Below are 25764 nucleotides of genomic sequence, written 5' to 3'. Positions count from 1 at the left end.
TATAATAAAAGCTTCTTTATTTTTATATTAACTATATAATACTTTAAAAGTTATTTTTAATTTCTTTAATTAATTCCTTTTAAAAGTTATAATATTTTAATTTAAATTTTAACTTTAAGCTTTTTATAATTTAAATCTTTATTTATAAATTTATATTATTTTTAAAAATTTATATACTTTTTTAATAATTTTATTTTTCTTAAAACTTTTAAAACTTTTAAAAAAATATAATAATAATTTATAAAAGTATAATTCTTAATATATACCTTATATAAATTAATAGATTTTTATTTTAAATTAATTATATTTTTAATTTATATAAAATTTATATAATTTATTTATATTTTATCAATTAAAATTCCTTTCTTAATAATATAAATATTCTTTTATTATTATAATTTTTAAGCTATTATAAATAATTATTTATACTCCTTTTATAGTTTTATAAATTTATTTTATATATTTAAAATTTATAACTCTTTTAAGAAAAGTTTTAATATTATAATATATAAAGCTTTTATTTATAATTTTTACTTTTATATTTATTTAAATATAATTATTTATATTAATAATATTTTTATAAAACTTATAATAAATTATAAACCTAAATAATAAATTATTTTACCTTTATTATTCCTTATTAAATAGTTTTATTATAATAATTTCTTATTAATTTACTTAAAGTATAATATTCTTTAAACTTTATAATAATTTAAAAATATTTTTATATATATTTTTATTTTTAATATATTATTTAATTATAATTATCTATATTTTTATTATAAATTTATATTATTCTAAAAGTTTTCTTAAAATATAATATATTAATTTATATATTAAATTAATAATTTATATTATTTATTTCTTAAATTTTAAACTATAATTTACTTTTTTATATTTTAATTTAAATTATTTATATTCTTATAAATTGAAATTATAAAGCTTAAAGTTAATATTAATAAAATTAAATATTTATTATTAATTTTATTATTTTTTAAATAATTTTAACTTTTAATATTATTATTAAATTTATTAATAATTTAAAAATAATACCTTTTATAATTATAATAATCTTTATATATTTTATAATTAAAAATTAAATTTTATAAGTTTAAAAGAAATTTATTTAATAATTAATATAATTTTTAAATTTATAGATTTTAATTTAAAAGAAACTTATAATTTTAATTATTTTATTCTTTTAACTTTATAAATATTATATTTTAAATTTTTTATTAATTTTATTAATTATATTAATTAACTTAAAATAATAAAATTTTTAATTATTAAATTTAATATTATATTATAAATAATTTTATAATAAAATTATAGTTTTTAATAATATTATATTACTTATTTTATTTTATAAACTTTTATATTATAAAAATTAATTTTATTATATTAAAAATAAATACTTTAAGTATTTATTATAATAGTTTATAAATTTATTATAAATTTATAATAAACTATTATTTAATAATAAATTTATTATAAATTAATTATTTACTATACTTTTATAGTAAAATTTAGTCTTTATATTTAATATATAGGAATAGAGGTAATTATAACTAGTAGATAGTTTAGGTTATATAACTCTAATTAGTAGACTATAGTGAGGGACTTGCAGCTAGCTCTTTAGGCCTAGCTTCCTCCCTCCTATATAATTTAACTTAATTAATTAAACCACTCTTTATATATATATATATAATAATCTATACTAATATAACTTTTAAACTAATTAAACCTTTATAATAAATAATAACTTTATATACTTCTTTTAAGTTAATATATTAAGATACTTTTAAACTAATATTTAATTATATATATATTACTCTATTTAATAACCTATTTAACGCCTTACTAACTTATTTTATATTATTTAATTAATTAATTAAATAAATAACTTTTATATATTTTTATAATAACTTTCTCTTTTTTTTATAAATTAATAATTTAAGCTTACCTTTAAAACCCTTAAATTAATACTTAATTACTTATTTACTAACCTTTATTTAACTACTTACTAACTAATATATTTAGTAGACTACCTTACTAACCTACCCTATATTACTTAAATAATTAATTTAGCGACTTTTACACCCTTAACTTCTTTTTCTCTCTTATAATATTTAAGTAGAAGCACTCTAATATTATAATTACTATAGTCCTAAGTCCTCTTTAAAAATAAAATTATTTATAGCTACTATAAGTATATATTAACACTCCTATCTATATTATAAAAAGAAGTTTAAGTTAAAAATTAAGTTAAAGAAATATATTAGTAATATTTATAAAGAGGAATATATAGCTACTTAATTAATAAAGTAAGCTATAATTAAACCTTACTTAAACTATTAATAAATAACTTTATATTTAATAATAATATAATTATAATTAACTATATTAATAATAACTTCTTAAAGTATATTTAGTATATTAATTTATTTAATTAATTAATTAAACTTTTATTTAAATAATTATATAATTATAATTTTAATAATTACTATTTTAATTAAAGGAAGTTTACTTAATATATATTAAAGTACTTTAATTAATTAAGTTATAAAAGAAAAGAAAATTATTAAAAGGATTAATTAAATTAATTAATAATTATAAATTAATTAATTAATTAATTATAATTAATAAATAATTAATAATAACTTAATAAGTAATTAATAATTAAGTAATTAATAATTAAATAATTAAAAACGTTAATTTAAAGTATTTTATTAATTATAAAAAACTATTAAAAAGATTAATTAATTAAATATAATTATAATTAATAACTATTTAATAAATAGTTTAATAAATAATTAAGTAATTTAAACTTAATTTTATTTATTAAAATAATTTAAATTGAAATAATTTAAGTAATTTATAAAATATTAATTTTAAACGTTTTTAAAATGTTTAAATTAAGTAAATTATAATTATATACTTAATAATAATTTTAAGTAATTTAATAATTTAATTAAAAATTACTTTATTAATAAATAAAACTTTTAATTAAATAAAAGGAAGGAAGATTTTAAAAGATTAAAAGGTATTAAAATAAAAATAGTAAGTTATAATAAATTAATTACTATAAGTAAAGTTAGAAAATTAGTAAGTTTATATTTATATATAAATTAAGTTTAGTTAATAAATTTAATTAATTTAATTAAATATTTTATATTTAATTAAATAAACTTTTAATTAATATAAATATATACCACTTAACTTAATTACTTTTTATATATAAATAAACCTATTAATAAATATTATATTTTTTAAAATATTAAATCTTAAATATATATAAAATAAAAGTAAAATTATATATTAATAAAATTATTAATAAAATAAATTATAGTAATAATAAAGTTATATAATAACTTAATATAATTATTTTATATAAGATATTTAAGTATATTAGAATAACGTTAATTCTACCTTTAATAGCTTTTAATATAGATAATATTATAGATAAACTATACTAGCTAATTATATACACCGTGCTATATACATACATACCTATTGGATAACGGAAAGCGAGATCGGAATATCCTGGTGCTAACTAGGATTGAGGAAAATAGTTACCAAAGGGTTGGTGTTGTTGATTTCAACGATGCGGTCACAACTCCCACCTGGGAGGTCTTCAGAACCATACATGGGGAGGAGGTAGTAATCACTAAATTGTAGTGATAATAGAACTTTGATGTATATTTAAGGACGGGAGATGAATAAATAAGCACTTAGAGAAAGTTTGAAGCTGGAAATTCAAGCTGGCATTTACTACTGTGTCAGTGTATGGCTTTGAATCAAGGGATCCTGAGAAAACCAAGGAGATGAGGAGAAGTAGCACCGAGAAATTGTAATGACACTGCTAATACTCTGAAATTCTATGTCTAAATAATGCATCAGCCATGTGTGTAGCTGTTTAAATCATCTGGAAACCTCCAGTAGCATTAATGCATTGACCAGTAACCCAACTCGACGCAGGCGAGGCTAGCCATGCCACAATGTTCGGAATCTCTTGCTCAGTCGCGATACGGTTCTCGATCGCCGTCTGGGACTTGATATACTGAAGAATCTGCTTGTCCAGGGAAGTTTCCATCATGTCAGAGGGGACAGGACCTGGCGACACGGCATTCACAGTCGTGCCGTTGCCGCCGATTTCAGCAGCCCAGGCCCTCGTGAAACCCTCAACTGCCGCCTTGGAAGCTGAGTAGATGCAGGAGGCGGACAGTGTGGCGCGCGCCGCCACGGATGAGAGATTGATGATGCGGCCGCGGGGCTGGATGAACGGCCGAATAGCCACTGTCAGAAGCAGCAACCCCCTGACGTTCACGTTGAAGACTTCATCGTATTGCTTCGAGGTGATCTCGGCCAAAGGTGTGATTGAGGTGACACCGGCATTGTTGACGAGGATGTCAACCTTGGGCTCACCGCCGCTCAGACTCTTCAACTGGGCAACGAAGTTGTCAGGCCCGTCGAGCTGGCCAAGGTTGGCCTTGATGGCGTGCGCCTTTGGCTCATGTGGCAAGGCCTGGATTCTCTTGATGACATCTGCGACCTTGACGGCGCTAGAATCAGAGGTGTAGCCAAGAAACACCTAAAGATGATTTCAGAACCTCTGTTTGTAGTGCATCTCGGTGGGGAGGGAGGGGGCATATATTTGAACTTACAGAGGCACCGTCTGAAGCGAGCTTATACGCAATCTCTGCGCCGATTCCGCGAGCGGCCCCAGTGACGATTGCGACTTTTCCCAGCAGGGGCAAACCTGGGACACTGGTGTTGTGAGACTTGGTCATGGCGGAAGATTGATTGTTTTATGAGTGATGGGAAGTTTTTCTGTGTTCAACGACGGGAAGTCTTAGTTGGTGAACAGTGGAAGCGTGTGGTCAAAACAATACTTCTTGTAGCTTGGTCCTGCCTATATTATATATACTTGTAACTTTGACTCTCACTTTGGCTCATCACATCTGCCCCGGGTTGTGTCCGGTCTTTCATCACACGGGAGCTAAAACGATTCAATCGGTGCAACAGCCGGTCCCGAAACCTTATTCATTGTGGATTACTACTTGACTAGGCGTACTGGTGAACAAGGAAGGTGCGCAGGTATATTACTAATAAGGTGATCCACCTACATCCGGACCACCCCCTAATTTAAATTACCTAATTATACTATAATATACTTACTTTTATCTACTAATATAGACTTAGAATTATAAAAGTTAAATAAAATTAAAAAATATCTTAAAAAGTATATAAATATTTATAAATATAAATAATATATAAAATTAAAATTATTTATATTATATTATTTTTAAATATTAAATATTAAATTTATATAAAATAAAAATTAGAATAGATTAATTTAAAATTAATATAATTTTAAAATATTTTATTAAATATATTTAAATATTTAAATATTTATAAAAATTTATTTTAATTTTAAATATTTATTAATATTATTATAATATTATATAAAATATTATATTAATAATAACTTATATATATATATATATATAATAATAGTTTTATATTAATATTACAAATAATATTATTTATATTTTAAATAAAATATATAAAATTTTAAAAAGTTTAAAATAGTTTTTATATTAATTAAATAATTTTTATAAATAAAATAATACTTTTTAATTTTATAATAATATATAAATTTATAAAAATTTATAAATAAAATACTTCTATTAATATTAATAATTTTATATATTTTTATTTAATAATAATATAATAATATAATAATATTTTTTATTTTTAAAAATTTAAAAGTTTTTAATTAAATTTATATTTAAATTAATTTATTTTTATAAAAAAGTATTAATATAATAATTATAATAAATTTTTATTAAACTTAGTTAATAATTATAAATAATTAATTATTTTTAATATAATTTCTTTTATTTTTTTATATAAATTTAATTAAGAATATAATTTAAAATTATTAATTAATATATATATATATATTATTTTTATTATTATTAAATTATTATATATATTATAAAAATTAGTGTATAGAGAAATAGGTATTTATAAATAGTATGTGTTTTAATAGAAAAAGTGGTTTGAATTAAGGGGTAATTTAGATGTAGGGAGGTTACCTTAACTTATGGATCACTTTGTCGGAGGGTAGAATGGTCCCTAAAGCCGAACCGGGCCCACACATGATATTATTAAGCCAGAACATAGCGACCTGGTCATAGTACAACATACGAAAAGTTAAAATTCCGTCGTTGATAAAAAGTACTTGTAATTCTCCATCGGTGGAACCACATGGCGTGTAGAAATTCACGAGTTGCCAATGCTTGGCAAAGGACAGCGGGATGTTCGGAATCTTGCCATAGTATTTATAAGCGGATAAATGCTTAAGCTAAAAATATGGGGCAGGTCCATTGCCTCTGATTCAAGGAATTTTTCAATGGTTCTCAAGGTCCTGCCACCTCTGAGGGCTGTTTCGTCTCGAATAAGGATGTTGTCTGTTACTTTGATTGTTCCTCTGCTTCCTATGAAAAGGGGCATGTCCAGACCGCCCTTTGCGGTGGACCCCCCGCCTGCTTCACGATCATGAGCTGAGGCCAGACGCCCGTTACCATCTTTTCCAAAAATACAACATGATTCAGACGAGAAGTTGAGTCTTGTGGAAATCTGATAATCACAGTTGCTCTTGTTATCAATTTTACTTCGGAATATGTAAGTACGTGTTTTTTTTCCGTCTCTGGAGCCATTCCTCAATCCTGACAACGCAGCCAACTTCTTTCTTTGGGGAGCTCTCGCCACATATTCGTGTAAATATGCGGTTCTTTTAACGGTCTTGGTGGTCTCTCAAGTTAAAACTTGCTGTATTCACGGAAACGTCAAAGCTCGACCAACCAGTTCCCACGTTCCCACCGTGTTGCATCCCATGATGATGAAAACATCCATCATTTAGCTGCCGGCGGGTTGGCCGCAGATTAAAACTGTTGAGTTCGATTCGTGGTGCCCATTTAGTAGTATCAAGTCTTACTACCACAGGAGGTTGAGCTCGAAGGATCATGCAGCGCCTTTCCTTATAACTGAAGCATTGAAGTCGGCAATGGCCTCTCTGACTGCTTCTTCATACTCCCGATGTCCCAACCACCTTGGCTCTCGCTCTTGTACTCTAAGCCACGCACGGCATTTCTCCTCAAGGATTCCGAAGTCATCCTCATCGTCTAGGTGTAAATCCTCTTCGTCATCAATACTCAAGGGGCCAAGGGCATCCCGAACCTTCTGTTCCACCGCTGCGAAAGATGTAACTTCAGGCCCTGTGACGGTGTTCAGACTCCAGGCATCATGGAGTATATCCGCGATGGGCTCCGCGCCAGCGGAGATAGGGTACTCGCCGCGCCGAACCTTTTCGCGCCACTGGATTCGATCTTCCCGGCTGTGACGTGCGTGGCCTATATCCCGAGCTTGCTCGTCCGGGTCGACACCGGTGAGGATATAGTGCAGACAGGACGCAAGGCGTTGGTGTGCAACTCCTTGAAATTCTCGCGCGCCCTCGTTGCTCCGGATGCGCTCATGATGGTAGTCTTCCGTGCTTTCTCCTTGCCTTGTCTCTGCATCAAAATGGCGTGGCGATGCGCCGAACCCAGTCAGCTTGAGCCGGCCATCCCTATAACTTCGAGTTAGTCGCCCACGATAGGTCGATAGACCTCCAGTGCAATCAGTGTGTGAATGCGCTATCAAGCATGCATGAATACCAGAAAAAATATAGGAGGGTGCTAAGGTTAATGTGAGGTGTAAGTTGTGCAATGTAGTGGCTTACTTGTCGATCGCAAGGTCACGGACGTATGTTTTCAAAGGTATGAGCCCCAGGAGCTCCAAATGCGAAAATACAGAAGCGAGCTCAATTGCCCAGCGACGTCGAGAGGCCGGACTCGACTTAGCCCAGGCTGGGCTCAATGGATCAAGCCTCTCAAAGAACATCACACCCTCCATATGGTCTGCAGTATCATCTCCGCTCATATGAAGACAACGAACTAAGTTAGGATGTGGCGAAGATCGCAGCTTAGTGAAGACCTGTCGCTCAAGCTGCGTGCCCTCAAAGTTCGCGAGCCCGAGGTCTAGGAGAAAACGATCTCCCGGTAAGGAAACACTGGGAACGTGATACTGCTGCTGGGCTTTAACCACGATTCTGTCATCCAGGAAGAAGACATCTGAGCGGTTGAACCCCTGCCAGACATGGGCAAATGAAGGATCAATTCTGAGGGGGGTTATCGTCATTTGAACGGATTGATGGGCGGGCCGAGGGCCTCCGGAGGAAGATCTCGGCCTCTTTCAAAGGCCTCAAGGGAGTCCATGGTACGAAAGATACTTGACCGAGGAGGAAGTAGACAAGAAGAGAGCAGAACAGACGGCTGCCCACTCTCTCAGCATGACCAGGTTGCTTGGCACTTGGCCAGTTGGCTGCAAATGTGCATATGTATGGCTTACAACCCCTTTCTATGTTAAGCGGGCACGGAAGGCACACGCTTACTGAATGCCTTCGCTAAACAGACACCCAGTTCCAGTCGGTCACACCCCGCTGGCTCTGTCAAACCCTTCAGCCATTGCCCCGCCGCACGCCTGCGTCTAACAAAATGGGCTGATTGTCAACCAAGATTCGACAAGCGCATTGTGCAGCCTCTCGGCTCCAGATAATCGAGCCTAGCATCCGGGGGCCAGTGGCTGCTCCTATAGAGACAAGACCGCCTCCTAGGTATGAAGCTTCTTCAAAGCAGGCACTTGAGGCTTGGGGTCAAGGAGTGTGGAAAATATTTGTCCATGAGTAAGCTGCTTTTGTGATGTTCGAATTCTACCTGTCATTCCCTAAAGAACTTGTCTTGTGACAAGAAAAGGCCGCTGGAAATACCCTAAAAACCTATAACTAATTGGAATGCGGCTTGGCTGTAATAACCTTGGAAGTGTAGGCGCTTTATGCATTGACTGGCCTGCCTCAACAGACGGCCTGCTTCATAGCCTTGCTCCCGTTTGGCATACGCCTGTATTTGCAGTGCAAATTCACATGATCAGTCAAAGCACCTCAAGGGTAAAGCAATGAATGCTGAAGTGTTCAGAATACGTTTGTGCCATTCTAAGCACATCACTCACTAGGGTTCAACCACTTGGCTGTTTTGGACTTTGAGTCGTTGCATATGAGCAGTTGTTCACAAGTTTTGCAATGCTACAATGAGCTTCCCAGGGTTGACTTATTTGATGGATTCAGGAAACAATTATTGCTTGGCGCGAGGATGAGGCTCTAGGGAACTGCGAGCGACGCTCGTTCAGATCGCTTATTAATTAAACTTTCATGCGCGTGGGGGCGGCTGAGGTCAACGGCCGAGGTCGCAACAGAAGCAGTCAAACAGAAGTTTTGGAAGGGCTGGTTGGAAGTCAAGGTGAATTTAGCTGTGTGACTGTTTCGGTTTGCATGCTGCCTGTGGCCTCCTTAGATGATACGTGCCTGGTGCAAGCTGCCGTAAAATCGACCAAACTCGTTTGAGCCCTCCCCTGCCCTGGCCCGCCGCCCTCTTCTAGGTCCACCTTGAAACTCCCAGGCCATTCTGAACTTGCAACATCGCACTGATCACCACCACACCTTCCCTTCAACACCCACACTCACACCCTGCAAGCCTGCAATGGTTTTGCAGCCCCAATGGAGCCACTGATTGCCTCACCCCATCGCGATGGCTCGCCAGCTGTGGCTGCGCCTGCCTTCATCCCAGTCAAGATATCTGCCTCTGGCGCCCTCGTCCTCGACCCAGGTCAGACCCAGGATGCCTACATGAAGCGGCTCCAGAAGCTGGTGCACAGCAGTGAGACGCTGGAGAAGGCTGGTTACGTGGTGCAACCCTTGACACAGTTCGAGCTTGGTCAGAAGAAGAAGTGCGCGAGATGCCACAAATGTGAGTCCCTCAGGCAATGCACCATGCCTCCAAAGGTATACTCCATCTTTCTAACCTACTTGGCAGTCGTCTTCAAGAAGGCGTTCAAGCATACCCTCGATGGAGAGCCAAAGCAAGGCAGCGGTGCTGTTGTCGCATCTTCGTCCACGGACGCCGTTGGCAACGCGGCCAGTCGCGGCGGCCGTTCCAAACAGCCTCCTGCGAACGGATCCAAGAACGGATCCAAGAAGGACTGCAGGTACCACAGCGGACACTTCAATGGTCGCGTGAGTTTTCAGTCCCCCTCTGCGGCCTTTTAGCCTGCATCTCCCTTGCTGACACATTTCGTGCCTCTGTCCTAGACTTGGGGCTGTTGCGGTGGCGGTGCATGGAACCAGCCGTGCACGACTGCCGACGATCATGAGGTTGTTGAATACAAGCCAGGAGAACTGGAAGGCCAGTATCGGTACCATCGTACTCCTGCTGAAGCGCCTGGATCTGCTGTCCGCCGGGCAGTGGCGAGTGAGTCACCATGCTGCAACCCTGCATCAATGCCAACACTCCAGTGCTTGGCGCAAACAAATCGAGAAGATCTCACTGACTGTAGATCAGTTGATTGTGAGATGGGAACCAGCATTCGCAACGAGTCTATTTGCATCCGAGTCAGCGCCGTCGATTACTTCACCGCCGAGGTGCTTGTCGACCAGCTGGTCTTCCCCGATGAGAAAATCCTCAACTACAACACTCGCTTCTCTGGCGTCACTTTTAAGCAGATGATGCAGGCCAAGTCGAAGGGTGACTGTCTGCTGGGCATTGCAGCCGCTAGGCGAGCCCTCTGGAACTTTGTTGGACCGGACACTATCGTGGTCGCCCATTCCGGCCAGAATGACCTGACCTGCCTTCGCTGGATTCACGCCAAGATTGTCGATACTTTCCTGGTGGAGGCGTCTCCTGTAATGAAGCTGGAGAAAGAGGCCCGCGAAGAGGCTGCCAGGCAAAAGGAACTTGCGGAGAAACTGCTCCAAGAGGCTGCGGCGAAGGAGCAGAGTGTTCCGGCAGAAACCAACTCCGGCCAGACGGTGAGGACTCAGAAACAGCCAGGTCATCAGAAGCCAGCTGAGAAGCCCGCTGAGAAGCCCAAGAGGAAGGGCAGGGGTGGTTCTGGTCGATTTTCCCTGAAGACATTGACGAAGGAGCGCATCGGCAAGGACATCCAAACCGGCAGGGAGGGACATGACAGCGTTAAGGACGCTGTTGCCACCAGAGATGTTGCCCATTGGAATGTCCTCAATTTTGGCCACGGCTTTTACGAGATTGAGACTCCCTCGTCCTAGATGGCTGGCAAAAGACATGGGCATGTGCATGAAGAGGGCATGGCCATTTTGAGCGATTTCGGATTTTTGTTCATCTTTACGCTACCCAGGTACTTTGATTTCCCAAGTAAGCCTGCTTACGGCACTGGCAATGTTTTTTGTTTGATATCCGGTTTGCTTTTCAATCTTCACTGCGCCTTCTCAAAAGCATTGTTTGCTACGGTCAATGTGACCAGGTTCATAGGGAAGGAAAATAAAAGAAAAAGGGCCGGGGGTGGACATTGGAGACGGAATACATTCCGAGGAGAAGTTGTTGTTGGCCTCTCTCCACCTCGAAACGCCAACCTTGGAAGGTTCTCGGACTTAAGAGTACTGAATACGGTGGCGATTTCTGTCACTGCAGAGAGTTGGAAATGTCTGTCAATGAACCACGATCGTGGTTACATATGTAGAAATGATATTCCCACAGCATTCCAAGGGCTTCTCAAGAAAATCTGCTATACAAGGTGCTAGTCAGGACGAGAAGGTACCTCATTCCTTGCAGTGGAAGTCAAAACTTTGTACGTGATGACAGTTATCGTGAGCATAGTGCGGAATCATGATGTTCGTCCTTCGCTTGTGAGCACGCAGAAGGTCTCTCTACCTGCCACACCGATATACTGGTTGAGAATAACTTACCATAGCCTCATGTATTCGGACACAGCGAAATTAACTGAAGAGGTAGGACTTGAGACGTGCGGAACCCTATAGAATCCCCAAGTAAGACATCCCAGGGTGATATATCTGCGCTGGATACGACGTGGCGACGAGCATTAGAGGTCCTCGTTTGTTGGGAAAATAAATGGATATTAATTGGAAAGATACCAACGAATATAAGTCGTGATTCAGGTGAAAAAGTAGTCTTCCGCATCTCAATCGATCCGCCTACCATCACAAGTGGCCACTGGGCCTTTGTACAACTTTCGACCCCTTGCGAAGTATGCCACCACAGCCAGTAACATGACACCGCCAAACATGACCACCGCCCAGTTCATTGTCTCTGGTGTGGGAGAGTAATAAATCGGCCAGAAGCACCAAAAGAATGCAAAGGCGGCATAACTCACTCCAATCGCATTTACCAAGACACCCCAGCGTCCCAGACTCCACCGCGCCGGCGGCAACGTCTCAGGCCAGCGCAGCCGGCGGTACAAGACAAGGCCGTAGACAGGCCATAAGTTCCCATAAGAGAGACGATTCCTATGGATAATATAGCATTGAAGGCGACACTGCTGCCAACGTAGACCAGGCACAAGATGATGATGTCGCCCAATGTCAGCAGACACGTATTGCGGGGGACATTGAGCGCTGGATCGACACGGCGCAGCCAGTCGGATGCTGGGAGTCCCTGGTCGCGCGCGAAAGCCCAGCACTGCCGGGAGGTCGAGGTGAACGTCGACACGGCGATCATGAAAAGCAGGACCACCATCAGAGAGGTGATGGCCTGGGCCCCGGCGGTCGACAGGCTGCTGCTGTCCAGGATCGACAGGAACGGGAATGCGAACTCTGTCGTTGCGACTGTGACGTCCGGGATGGCGAATGCAGACATCACCATGATGGCGAAGGCGATGGGGATGTTCAGCGCAAAGGACCAGAACATTGCTCGTGGGGCGATAATGCTGGCATCTTTGACTTCCTCCGATATATGAGCCACAGCATCAGATGCTGCAGTTTCATCAGCATATACACATTCTGGCTAGAATCCATGGATGGTGGCTTACATACCGCAGACATTGAACATGGCGGCAACCTGCCCGACCATAACAGCCATACCCAAAGTCGGATAATTACCGCCATAGTCCTTTACCTCCAGGAACACCGCCCTAGCTGAAGTCTTCTGGGTTGTTTCTCCTAGTGTGACCATCACAATAACGACGCAGGCAATGTGGAGGAACACGAAGAAGTTCTCGATGATAGGTAGCCTATTTGAGCACCAAATGTTGAGCGAGGCGACAAAGACACCTATCAGCATGGCTAGGAGACTTGTCTGCCACAGCTCGGGGGAGAATTCTGGATCCCCAATTGACACAACAGCCATCACTAGCTGGGCGGTGAAGATACAGTCGGCAGCGGCGAAAGACTGCCAGCACAGGGCACTGAGCCATCCGGATGCATAACTTGAAATTTTCTGGATAGACTTGGGCGCAAATTCCGATACCCAATGGTACCTGTAGTCAAGTTAGCAGACCATTGGACCTCATACATATCATCCTTCCTCCCTGACTAGAAAGACTGACTGTCCGCCTGCTGTTGGGGCCATGGACGCCATTTCCGCCAGAGACAGGACAATGAAGAACTGGCCCAGTATCACCCAGCAGTAGCTCCAGAACATGCCTGCCCTGCCGCCGTCGACGAGACTCTGGAAGTTGTTGACGAATACAAATTCCCAGGTACCCATCGTGCACGAAGTGAAAGCAATGCTGCTGAACCAACTGAAATTCCGCTTGAAATCTTGCTTCTTCCCCATGCGCTGCATATCCCGCTGGTCGGCGGAGAGCTCGCTGGCCGAGTCAATGATAGCCGGGCCGCCGGCGAAAGTGGACTTCTCGAAGACATCCATGGTGACTGCATGTGAGATGAGACAAGAATAAAAAGAGCTTTGAGCTTCACGACCAGGCAAAATGTTGGAGTGTGGCGATATAAGACTGCTCTCAGAATGCGATTTCGCATTGACTGATTGCAGTCGGACCTCGGACTCGGAGAGCTTGCGGCCAAGAATCAGACAAAATCCGACCCAGGGCGGGGACACATATTCTATGAATCACCGTTGCAATGGTCATCTTAGAATGTCGCTGGTTGGCTGTGTTTGTTGTGCTGCTGCAACCAGCTTATCGTGTCTCACCACAATCAATGATCCTTGCCTCATGTAGACTATAATTGCAGGCTTTTTGTAAGCCTAGGCTCGCTGGGTTGACCGGCATTTGCATGGGTCCACGATTTTGATAGTAGTGCTGACATTCCCCAGCAGAATAGTGCAGTAACTTGCATGCGGGTAAAAGCCCAAAACGAAAGAGGAAAATGCGGAATGGAAAAAGTCGAAAGCGAAGCAAAATCATACAATTAAATTGTCCCCGTTGTCGCAAACAGTGCTCAGACAGCAAGCAGTGACAAAGCTCAAGAAATATCAAATCTTCCTGTACAACGTGCTGTCTGAGTCTCTTGCAAGATGTGCTTCTTACCAGACTCACTGCCATGCGGGCGCTTTGGGGCAGTTGTTCGCTTTCATACATTCGTGCTGACAGAGGAGAAATTGAGGTATTCCAGATCCCGGGTCAGTGTACCGGGGTTCGATAGGGCGTTATATGATAGCTCTGGAGAGGTGAGATGCTATCTTCCCTTTCCACGAGATTATACCGGAGTGCCATCCTTTCCTCCAAAGTTGAATCGACGGGTGGTCTTCTGCTGAAATCCTGCACGCTTGCGTCCCCTCGCCACTGGATTCAATCTCCGACAATCGTTGAGCCATGAGCAGACTCAATTGCTTCAGAGGCACCAGCCCGACCGAAAATGCAAAGTCTCGGAACCTCTTCCCGGCGAGGCCAAGTTCCGGCGAGGCAGCTGTGTGGTCGACCTCCTTCATGCGATCACGTCGCTCGCAAAAATGCCAGGTCATGTAACCTTGCACGAACCCACTACCTAATCGGCTGGAGTACCGCCGCGTCCTTGTCTGTGAGCCGCTTCAGTGTCTGCTCCATCGTTATGTCTTCGAAGACACTAAGGTTGGACATTAGGTTGAGCTGGACCTGGTCGAACTGCTTGTAGAAGGCGAAGAGGTCGTTCGGGAGGGCCACGATCCCGGTGATTTGCGCCATGACCGTGGAAATCTCTGAGAGCAATACACGATTGTCGGGCCATCCCGATCTTAGCAAAAGGGTTCCCGCCACTGCAGCGCTGAGTGAAGTCAGTCGACACAAGACCATGAGGTAACCATCAGCGCCGTGCCAGCCCTGGATTATGTGCTTCTCGACCCAGCAGCCCTCGTAGTAGTAGATAGTCGATGGCTTGATGCTGAACTCACAGGAAGTGCTAATTTGCGCCAGCAGTCTCGACAGGTGCATCTGCATCAGCTTCCAGAAGGGGTGGTTAGGTGGTCGTCCCACGAGCATGCCGGCCAGGAGAGTGGAGGTGTTCGCGGAAGGGGCAGGAGCTAGTCTCGTTGTCGAGCACGTCAATGACAGACTGCCAGACGGTGACATCAACCTGAACGCCGCGCAGCACGTATGGCCAGCAGTGCTAGTATACCACCCAGGATGAGATGGTGCGACAGGTGGTCGGGATCGCGCTGCGTGAACATCCATGAGTGTCTCTCGGGTCTCGGGCCAGGGGCTGGGTGAAGTCCTCGGCTGTCTTGGCGTGGACCTCTCGCAAGCCCCAGACGCCATCTTCGCGGGTGAGTCTGTAGTCATCATACTTGATGGTGTTGAGGAAGCGGGCTATGGACTTGCATACATGCGCCGTAGGAAGTCTTGGGTTGATCATCGCATTCTCAGAGGTCGTCATAGAACTCTGTCAACTAAGGTTGAGTAGGCAAAAAAGACAAAACCTGGATGGGACAGCGATTCGTACCCAACAGGATCTCGAGCCTGGGCAACTAGAAGCCTGAATGTGTGCCATTGGGGGGACTTATCTGAGGTTGAACAGTACTTAGGTACTGAGCTTGTCCCTGCATGTTTATATATGTTGAACACAACATGCGTACAGTTCTCGGGCTACTAACGCAGGATGGCCTCACAATTGCAAGAAGAGTCTAACCCCGACTTGGGGTTATTTCTCTGTTGGGCTGTGTCGAATAACTTGAAGGAACAGGTTCCAAGAGGCAAGACTCTGCGACCATAATGAGGGCTTTGCTGATACGCAAAATCAGCTATGGCTCATAACTACTCATTCGTCACACCGATTTCCTGCCAAAAGTTCCCACTGCAAGACACGCCACGGTCATTCATATGGCTCATAACCACTCATCTCACACCGTCATTCTGCTAGAGGATGCCATGATGATCATCCGTCAGCCTAGTATCTCAGCCTGGATTGATCCTGTGGTTACTAAGGCTGTTCACGTGGAGCATAGCTGTTCCATCGGACAACAGCATCTCGAAGGAGGATCACCAAGAGTGAGTAAGCTTTTTGGGAAAAGCAAAGTGCCAAGATAAGTATAAGACAAAAGAAGCTACCCGGAAGATAAATGCCATCCCCTTCATCCAAATGTCGGCGCGGGTAATGCTTGTGGCTGAGACAGTACCTGTGGGGTTTCCTTGTTGCACGGCATTGGAAGCCTCAATTTCGGAATGGCGCTGATCTTGACATACAGAAAGATGATTTAATTAGCATGTTTGGGAGGCACAGCTTCTCTGGCAACGTTACTTACATTATCTCCTAGTATCCGTCATGCTTGACAGCCTTGGCATCCTCCTCTGCCCCTATCACTTCCGTCACCTCTATGGCCGGCGTTTGCCACGTTTGCCACCCTCAACTTCCATCCCCGCCCACCAGCCGTCCTCCTTTGCCTATTGGAGAGCCAAGTCTGGAGGTGGCTCAAAGTTCCAGGGTGCGGGAAAAGACTCCAGTAGAGGTGTGTCTATAATATGTGTACATGGGTATTGATCATACTGGATTAGTACATGTATGCACTGAAATTGAGGATCTGATGTCACGTGCAGCCCCGTGTCAAATCAGGATCAGCTTGTCCAACATCAAAATTACATCTCTCTCTTCCACATAGACCTTCCTACCACACAGAAATTAATGAACCCCAGGCTTCGCTTCTGTTCCCGACAGAAAAGTCCCAACAGCCTTACTATCCCTTCTCTCATAGCCCGGCTAAATATACCATCTATACCAGGTACTTCCCGTCTACCGAGGACATGAATATAGACAGACTGTTTGTATTTTTCAAGGTCCTCTATTAAGCTGGAATCCATAGACAGTATCCTAGAAGGACAAGGCACAACGTATCTTTCAAGATAAGCTCACTTAAGTTTACCATACAGGACTTTTCATAGTGACTTTGCAATCTGCTCTGAAACCCCGTCTGTGAATATAAGGCGCCTTTCTGCACTGGCAGCCATAGCATTGGGCCTTGCCTGTTCAGGTGTTCGGGCCGGTACCGTCAGCCCGCCAGCCCGTCAGCCCGCCAGCCCGCCAGCCCGCCAGCCCACCTACCTTCCAGGTGGGAGGCATACAGCCACAGCAGCAGCAGCATCAGAGTCGTTGTGGTGGCTTCCAAGGCCTCCACCTGTTCCGGAACCGTGGCCCCTTCCAGCCTATGACCATGCTGGATCCGGAGACAGCCAACAACCCGCGCGACGAGAAGGAGATGAGATACCGAGACCAGCGCGCCAGTCCGTCCGCCGGTCCAAGGTTGAAGCCAGCACGGGCCGCGAGCCGCGAGCCGCAAGCTACCTAGGTCGATGCCTAGATAGTCTGATGCCGACAAGCACTATGGGAAAGTGCTACATTGCCCTGCGAGGACATGAAATATATTAACCGAACTTCTTGCCTACCTAGATATCTTCTTTAGCTTAGCCTGACTTGGTGACGGTAATGTAAACAGGTAGTGTAAGGGCATCTTTTATGATATGATGACCGTCCTGTTTCTCAGTAGGGTTAATATCCATCCTAAGGTACAACCACGGAAGTTGATTATCATAGTATCAAGTCTTTTGTCCTTTGTTGGGATGATCTCGTTTCTTTTCTCTGATGAGCTCATTCTGATCAACAAAACATTGCCTGAAGGTCTGTGTCGACAAAGCTTGAGGCTACCGTGATGGTGACTCTTCCGGGGAAATCTCAATTCAAGCCGCACATCCTTTCTTCAAGACCTGTAGACCTTGATCGTCTCAATAAGGATCCCGTGATCTCACTCCTGCTAGCACATAATTCGTCAATGTCTGCTGAATCTCAGTATTCTTCTATCCGCCGCTCGGTATGCACAATATTACACGACGTGTTGTATAGCCATAGGCCTGATGGAGCATAGGTTTTGTCTGCACCTCCCTTCTACTGACCTGAACAAGCCGGGCATGCTGGTGGAACCAAGTCTTGGCCCTGTCCTCAGTCCATCTTTTCATGCCTTCTCTTTAGGTCTTCCATATTCACCCATATCGTTAGTCACTCAAGTAGTGTTCCTGTGTACCCAGCTCCTCCTGCTCCCAAGTCATCTTCCTTCCAACCTACAGCACAGTGCCCCATTACACTACCCTTCTCTTACCACCTGGGCACTCATGTAGCCCCTTTGTTCTTGATGTGTTGCTGTCTGACTTGATGAACTTCCGGGATAGATTGAAATGGGTAGTTTTATGAAACCCTTGACCTTGCTCGCTCTCACTGATGGCTTCCTTTAATTCCTGACCGGGATTCACTTTCCGAGGCTGATTTGTATGTACTGTTATTTGTGATGGTCCCCTGGTCATCCAGTTGTCCTTGCTTATTCTCTTTTCAAAATCCCCGACTCTGCTATACCCTTCTCTTGATTTGTACCCGTCTCTTGCCCTGTGTCCTTTGTTTGCTTTGCGTTCGCACCTCACCTTTGCCTGCTTCTTGTCCTCTTGTCTTCTTGTTTGCATACTGGCTGTGTTTCTGGTGCTCATGTAGCTGCCTAGTTCTTTTTCCACTGCCTGTTCTCACACCTCTTGCCTTTCTGGTGCCCTGGTTTTGCTTGTTTCCCTCTCTTACTCAGGCCATTTGTGTTCTCATAGTGTTAACATCCTTTGAACACCCATTGCTCTTGTGTACTCCTTGCTCTTCTGTTTGTCCTCCTTGTTCTTGTGTTTGTTCTGATCGTCCTTGTGTTTGTGCTTGACCCCTCGTGCCCTTCACCCTCATGCCCTCTTGCGTGTGCCATCTGCATCTGTTTGTCGTGCTAATCATCGTCCAGTGTGATGGTAGTTCGAGAGAAGAAGCAGGAATATGGGCACCAAGTTCCGGTCTCAGGCTATGGGCTCGTTTTGGGTTCCTCGACTGATGATCATCTGTTGTAACCATGGTGGGTTGTGCCTTCCTGGTTGCTCGGAGGGGTTCCGAGGGGTTCCCGAGTTCCAATTGCTCGAGGGTAATGATTGTTCCAAGCTTTGGGGGGGATACCTGTAGCCAAAGTACCCCTTAAAATAACAGGAGCTGCTGCTCCTGGCCAGCCCGGATATCGTTAAGCTGTCACAGGGAGTGGTTTCTCATCCACACTTGCCTTCCCAGTGACCAAGTGACCCAGTGGCCTTGTTGTTGCCACCCTTCATGCACAGTCATCTCCCCGGCCCCCTCAAGCTTTGCACTTGGGCTCGCTTTGCTCATATCCGTAAGCAAATTCCCTCCACATCTTCTTTGCCATCAAACATCCCTCTCAACCAGTCTCCTTGGGCACAATTTGAACTGCTCCATCTCCTTCCTTGAAGCCAAACAGCTGGCACCAAAGCGTCTTGTTTCTGGTCGTCTGACCTGAGCCATCGTCATCTACAATAAGTGCTCCCAGCCTGTGGAAGGAGACGCGTAAAAAGCTTTTCGACTCCCGAAAAAAGAGCAACAGCTCACCCTTGCCCTTCCAAGTACTCGCGAAAAAAGACTTCCAACCCCCGAAAAAAGGGCAACAGCTCACAACAGCTCACCCTTGACCTTCCAAGTACTCATGAAAAAAGACTTCCAACCCCCGAAAAAAAGGGCAACAGCTCACAACAGCTCACCCTTGACCTTCCAAGTACTCGCGAAAAAAGACTTCCAACCCCCGAAAAAAAAAAAAGGGCAACAGCTCACAACAGCTCGCCCTTGCCCTTCCAAATACTCGCTACCTACAGGTAAGTCCTGGATCTTCAGAGAGAAAAGGTTGCCATTTCAGAGGTGAGGACACTTGGGAAACTTTCAAGCACTAAGAGTAGGCTTCCTTAGAGACCTCTAGATTACGGTACGACACCCATACATTGCTTCTGCACCACTGCGGCCGTTTCATCCACGGAACCTCCAGGCTTCCAGGAAGTTACCACACAGAGAGGACGCATACCCACCGTGAGACATCTAAAAGACCTGACCAAGCTCAATATTCCGTCATAACACATCTTGTCGACGCCTCTTGCCCCAAAGGATACCTACAAGACTGTCCTTGGCCACGGTCGCCCACGCAAGCCAAGAAGACGAGTCTCACTCTGAGAAGGCAGCTTACCCACTTACGGAAAGACAGCACACGCATCAATACAAGCATCTAACACCCAGCTTCATCGCAGAAGTACCGCTCAAGGACACTGAGGGGCCTGAAGACTGTTGAGATACGGTCCGGCAGGTCTCAGGGAATCTCTGAATACCATCAGCAGATAGCGGAATTCGTGGAGAACACGTTGACTTCAGCCTCCACAGAACCCTCAAGTAACCACCTAGGACCTCCTACCTTACGTCACCAACATCCGCGATCCTTTTCTGGGCCGGAAAGAAGCCCAACGTGGCTCAATTTCGAAAGCCGTCCCGAGAAACGATACAGTCGAGACAAACACCAGCCCATCTACCCTCATCTATTACGAGACCTCATCCCCAAAACCTCTCTTCACATCATCCATAACCAGCTTGGGTAGAGCCAGACGAATAGCAAAGCCCCAAAAACATCTACTACTTCCCACTTAACCCCTTCGAAGCATTCCGACGTCTCGCCAAGATACAAATCTGAGAAAGAACAGATTCAAAGCCGAATTTGGCCCAAGAATACAGTTGTTGCCTTCTGAAAGATTCTCAACAGCGTGAAACATAGAGGAAGTTGATATCAGGGTCTCAGACGGCTCATGGATCACCGCGACTGCATACATTGATACCGGGCTCCAACGCGGCACAGAAAGGAAGGCCACCAAAAAAGAGGCATCAAGAAATTTGGCTGATCGAAGCATACTTGGTAACAGGAAATCTACGCAGCCTTACCAAGACCGCCCAGGTTATTGAAATTATCTACCGCCTCTACGAAATTCCCACAACAGTCCGGGCCGAATCTCCTGCCAGCTTGGATAGAAATCCACCGATATTGATCGTCACTACACTCGATATCTCCGTGCCAGGAAGCAGCATTCAGAAGGGTCACTACTGAAGGGTCAGCATCTGACCAAATACATCATCGAATTGTGACGACCTGTAGACTTTCCACGCCCTGAGGTGTTCTACGGAGATCCTGTCAGACTCACAATTCGAGGTTCATCTCTATTTCCACGTTACTTCATATTCTCCATCCAAACGACGCATACACTGCTCACTGACCTGAGACTTGTCTGTCCATCCACTGAAAGAGTCACGCCATCCGGTTTGCGTTGGCCCAGAAGCTTCGAGTCGGTCAAAAAAAGAAATCCAGTGCCAGACACCGAAACAGCATCGACCATATCGGGCGGATTCTCGGGGAACGAATTCAAAGAGACAAGTACTGACACATGGTCCTAGGTACAGCGTTGAACAGTCCCAGCCTCCGGCACTGGAAGAACGATTCGCTCTACATTCAGGTCACATCGAGTATCCCTCGTTGGGCCCTAATCCCGCAAGGAAAGATTATTACGTTGACAACCAATACGTTCTTGACAGAAGACGCGCGGATTCAACATGTGCTTCTCAGAGTTCATCGGCTATACTTGTGGGCACTCCTCCCCAGAGGTGCTGCGCCCTTGTCCCATGACGACCCAATTCTACACGAACCCGGTCTGTACATCGCACGCCCGGCGGCCCATACTAGCCCCGGAGATGTGTCCGGCGTGCCAGAGAGTCATCCACGGCCGGGCTGTGCTGATTACCGAATGGGAGCACCGCTGGATGCACGAGCGAGGAGTGTGCGGCTGCGAGGTGCGGTTCCCGGATCTGGTTCGCCCTCGTGTCGTCAGCCGAAGCCACCCCAGGCAGACCGTTGGGAGGTCTGGCCGGATGGGAGATAATACGCTGGGCTCTACAGACGGGGCGGCTCTTGCTGAGGCTGGTCCAATCAACGCGGCTGGTTCCAAGGCTGTCCCAGCCCACTACCAGGAGCGAACCACAAAGACTGGCCAACAGAATCTCGAGGTTTCCGTCCGAATTCCTTCTTTGTATGGAGCTGAGTGGCTGGAAGAGCACAGGCAGCTTCACAAGAGTGGTTCCTGCAAGTGTGCTGGTGACTTTTCCTTCTACGAGGCCCCTGAGCCTATCAAAACCGTCCCATCTTCAGCTTTGCTGCTCGACAATGGCCCTGGCCATGTTTTTCAGACGAAAACAACTCGTCACAGCTACCAGGTCCAAGGCGACCGACACTTTCAGAATCCTGCTGCCTCTGAATACTTAAACCCCAAGGGTCTCCCTTCTCAGGACCCATCTCAGCACCAACCTCAACCTCTACCCAGCTACTCCCACCCTCTTCTTCCTAATCTTCCTCATCCTCCTCAGCTTCCTCATCTTACTCATCTTCCTCAACACCAGCTTGACAACCTGACCCAACAGTCCTCGTCAACAATGGCGGCAGGCCTCGAGGGCACTCTCTCGACGCCCTCTGGGTTCAGAGGAGCCCACAACACCACCCCCTCGAAGATTTCTTCAAAGACTTCTTCAAACACTCCTGCGAAGACCTCCACGAAGCCACCTCCGCTCGTGGTGAGCTCCTCCTACCCTACCAACCCGCTCCCACAGCGCGCGCCAGGCGCAATCTACCAGGTGGACCCGGCAAAGTCCACAAACAGGCTCTACAACCACGCCTGCAACGGCGGCGCCGCCATGACGACGCTGGCTGACTTCCAGTCGGTCGAGTTCCCCCGGGCAGAGGGGTACCTGCCCCTGGTGGGCCTCCCAATCGGCGCGGGCCCAGAGGGCGCACCAGGCCTCTCCCACATGGGGCAATTCGAAGACTGCGTCCTACATACCAAGAGGCTGATCGCCTGCCTGGGTGACGGGCCGGCGGCTTGCCTCTTGGCTTCCAAGAGCAAGTCGTTTGCTTGTCTCCACGAGGCGACGGGGGCGCGGTGCGACCCGCTTGGTTTCGACTGGCGGCAGGAGGCTCTAACTGGACGAGAGCGCGCTCGGAGCGCGGAGCCTTCTGAATACGGAGACTCCGGTGAGAACGAGCAGCTCCATCTGAGCTAGAGCCAGCCTTGGCTGAGTTCGAAGGTAAGGAAGCAACACTCGGGAAACCCCAACGCTTATCAAAACATTACTGACAGACAAAACGCACAATAAGGGCCATGCTACGAGAAGTGTAAGGAGAAGGCTGTATTTACGACGCAGCGGACCCTTGTACTATACAGACAAAAGAACGAAGACGGATGGTGGTCGACTCTATCACTTCTTTCATTTCTTTTTTTCGACACTCCCCCATACTATCACAAGTCTACCGGTCGACCTCGCCTACGGGACAAAATAGTCAGTATTGCTGCTCCAATCAGGTCGGGAAACGATCAGAAACTTACCAAACACCAGATCCATTGTTCCGATGATTGCCACGGCATCAGCCAGCAAGTGGCCCTTGGCGACTGCGTCGAAACCACCCAAGTGAGCAAAACCGGGTGCACGGATGTGCACACGGTATGGCCGCTCGCTTCCGTCACTGACAACGTACACGCCCATCTCGCCCTTTGGTGCCTCGATGACGGTGTACGTGTCGCCCGGTGGGACGACGTATCCCTTGGTGTACAGGAGGAAATGGTGGATGAGGGCCTCCATGTTCTCCTTCATGGCGGCACGGGGGGGAGGGGCGATCTTGTAGTCCTCGACCTTGATGGGGCCGGCGGGCATCTTGTTGAGGCACTGGTGGATGATGCGGAGGGACTGGCGGAACTCCTCCATGCGGCAGAGGTATCTGTCGTAGCAGTCGCCATTGACGCCGACTGGAACATCGAATTCGACCTGGTCATAGGCGTCATAGGGGGAGGACTTGCGGATGTCCCATGGGACTCCGGATCCTCGGAGCATGACGCCGGTGAAGGAGAGGTTGAGGGCATCGGCGGCGGAGACGACACCGACGCCGCGGAGACGGTCAATCCAGATACGGTTGTCTGTCAGCATTTCTTCGGTCTCGTCGATACGGTCGCCGAACTGGGTGGCCCATTGGTAGATATCGTCGAGGAGACCGATGGGGATATCCTGGGAGACACCACCAGGCCGGACATATGCGGCGTGCATACGGGCGCCAGACACACGCTCATAGAACTCCTGGGTTAAGGGGATGGCTCGTTAGCATTAATTAGTCCTCATCCGGTCCGGTAGATCACATTGCGCTGCCTTAACAAATCCATGCGTTGATTTCCCATAAGACGAGATGGCACGACATCAATGCAGTGACTACTCACCATGAGCTTCTCTCGCTCCTCGAAACCCCACAGGAAGGGCGTGAGAGCACCAACATCCATAGCGTGCGACAGGACGGACATGAGGTGGTTCAGAACACGGGTGATCTCTCCGAACATGGTGCGGATCCACTTGGCACGCTCTGGGACCTCGATGTTCAGCAGCTTCTCGACGGCGAGCGAGAAGCACTGCTCGTTGGTCATCATGGAGCAGTAGTCCAGCCGGTCAAAGTAGGGCAGGGCCTGCAGGTATGTCTTGTACTCGCACAGCTTCTCGGTTCCTCGGTGCAGCAGCCCGACGTGGGGGTCGGCGCGCACAATCTCCTCGCCGTTGAGCTCGAGGATCAGGCGCAGCACGCCGTGGGCGGCGGGGTGCTGGGGGCCGAAGTTGACGGTGTAGTGGCGGACCTTGCGGCCAGCCAGGGAGCCGTCGCCGGGGTTCTCGCCGGTGCCCTCGTCGCCCTCGAGCCGCAACATGTTGTAGGGGTCGCGGGTGGAGGGGGCAAAGTTCTCGTCGACGGGGACCAGCACGGTGCCCTGGGGCTCTTGTGTGGCGGCATAGCGGCGGAGGGTGGTCGTCGAGAAGGCGGCGGCGGCTGCTGCTACCCGCGGCCGGGCGGCGGCGGACTGTATCGAGGGTGTCGAGGAGGGTCGGATGGGCAGGGCGCTGGCTGGTCTCAGACACAGCCGCTTCGCAGTCTGGCCGGCCAACCGCTGGAGCGTGGCCATGGCGGAGGTCGGAGGTTCTGTGGGTTGGTTGTGTTTGGGGTTGAGTGGAGAGGTCGGAAGGTGAGGGCGAGCGAGCCGTCCGTATCAGCCTCTGCTCGGTCGTCAGTCAATCGGGGCGGGCTCTAGCTTTCGCGAGTGGGCGAGTGGGCGAGCGGCAATCCGTGTTTCTGGGTGTCGCCGTCACCATCTAACTCTTAGCTAAGCTCACCAATCGGGTAAGGCGCCACCCGGCATGAATCAGCAGCGTTTTGATTGGGCATTGGATTTCGGAGCTCATGAGCCTCAACACCACCAGTTACACACACTATCTATCGTCCTTGCTGACCTCGCCTGCTCAAGTTCTACAAGCCTTTTTCGAGATGAAAAGCAGAGTGAAGATTCAGGGCATCCATCCTATATGTCTAGCACATGCCTATTTCTGAAACTGCCGGGACAGAGAAAGGCTCTCACAATGAAAGGCCGCAGTGTACACCTGAGTGTCAAGGCAAGACAAGTTTCGATGCGTCAATGATGAGACCTGTACTCAAAGATGTTCGCCGTTTGACATAGGGCCTTCGTTGT

General features: G+C 44.8%; 6 protein-coding genes across 6 annotated transcripts; 2 read left to right on the top strand and 4 right to left on the bottom strand.

The window, feature by feature from the left end:
* Positions 1-3916: 3916 nt before the first annotated feature.
* Positions 3917-4790, bottom strand: KVR01_005134 (uncharacterized protein; the record flags this gene model as incomplete). Its single annotated transcript, XM_044787837.1, has 2 exons — positions 3917-4591; positions 4665-4790. 2 exons carry the CDS (start codon positions 4788-4790, stop codon positions 3917-3919), a joined length of 801 nt encoding a protein of 266 aa, XP_044645579.1.
* Positions 4791-9563: 4773 nt separating this feature from the next.
* On the top strand, positions 9564-11598 carry KVR01_004998 (uncharacterized protein). The gene is made up of 4 exons (XM_044782090.1): positions 9564-9905; positions 9972-10171; positions 10247-10406; positions 10497-11598. Exons 1-4 carry the CDS (start codon positions 9656-9658, stop codon positions 11216-11218), a joined length of 1332 nt encoding a protein of 443 aa, XP_044645443.1. The 5' UTR covers positions 9564-9655; the 3' UTR covers positions 11219-11598.
* A 284-nt stretch (positions 11599-11882) lies between these two features.
* Positions 11883-13919, bottom strand: KVR01_005222 (uncharacterized protein; the record flags this gene model as incomplete). The annotated part of the gene is made up of 5 exons (XM_044785904.1): positions 13471-13919; positions 12959-13401; positions 12391-12898; positions 12204-12337; positions 11883-11941 (listed from the first exon to the last, which is right to left on the bottom strand). The coding sequence occupies exons 1-5, from the start codon at positions 13791-13793 to the stop codon at positions 11883-11885; spliced, it is 1467 nt and encodes a 488-aa protein (XP_044645667.1). The 5' UTR covers positions 13794-13919.
* Positions 13920-14865: 946 nt separating this feature from the next.
* KVR01_005173 (uncharacterized protein) lies at positions 14866-15339 on the bottom strand (the record flags this gene model as incomplete). Its single annotated transcript, XM_044789413.1, has 2 exons — positions 14866-15116; positions 15144-15339. The coding sequence occupies 2 exons, from the start codon at positions 15337-15339 to the stop codon at positions 14866-14868; spliced, it is 447 nt and encodes a 148-aa protein (XP_044645618.1).
* A 6754-nt stretch (positions 15340-22093) lies between these two features.
* On the top strand, positions 22094-23275 carry KVR01_005016 (uncharacterized protein; the record flags this gene model as incomplete). The annotated part of the gene is made up of 3 exons (XM_044786175.1): positions 22094-22251; positions 22704-22789; positions 22836-23275. The coding sequence occupies 3 exons, from the start codon at positions 22094-22096 to the stop codon at positions 23273-23275; spliced, it is 684 nt and encodes a 227-aa protein (XP_044645461.1).
* A 111-nt stretch (positions 23276-23386) lies between these two features.
* KVR01_004872 (uncharacterized protein) lies at positions 23387-25357 on the bottom strand. The gene is made up of 3 exons (XM_044785706.1): positions 24478-25357; positions 23599-24340; positions 23387-23536 (listed from the first exon to the last, which is right to left on the bottom strand). Exons 1-3 carry the CDS (start codon positions 25201-25203, stop codon positions 23520-23522), a joined length of 1485 nt encoding a protein of 494 aa, XP_044645317.1. The 5' UTR covers positions 25204-25357; the 3' UTR covers positions 23387-23519.
* Positions 25358-25764: the final 407 nt, after the last annotated feature.

This window comes from Diaporthe batatas, assembly GCF_019321695.1.
Source record: "Diaporthe batatas strain CRI 302-4 chromosome Unknown Contig00005, whole genome shotgun sequence".
In the NCBI taxonomy this organism is placed as follows: Eukaryota; Fungi; Ascomycota; class Sordariomycetes; order Diaporthales; family Diaporthaceae; genus Diaporthe; species Diaporthe batatas.
The sequence above is the reverse complement of the archived record's forward strand: the minus strand, read 5'-3'. Positions and strand labels throughout refer to the sequence as shown.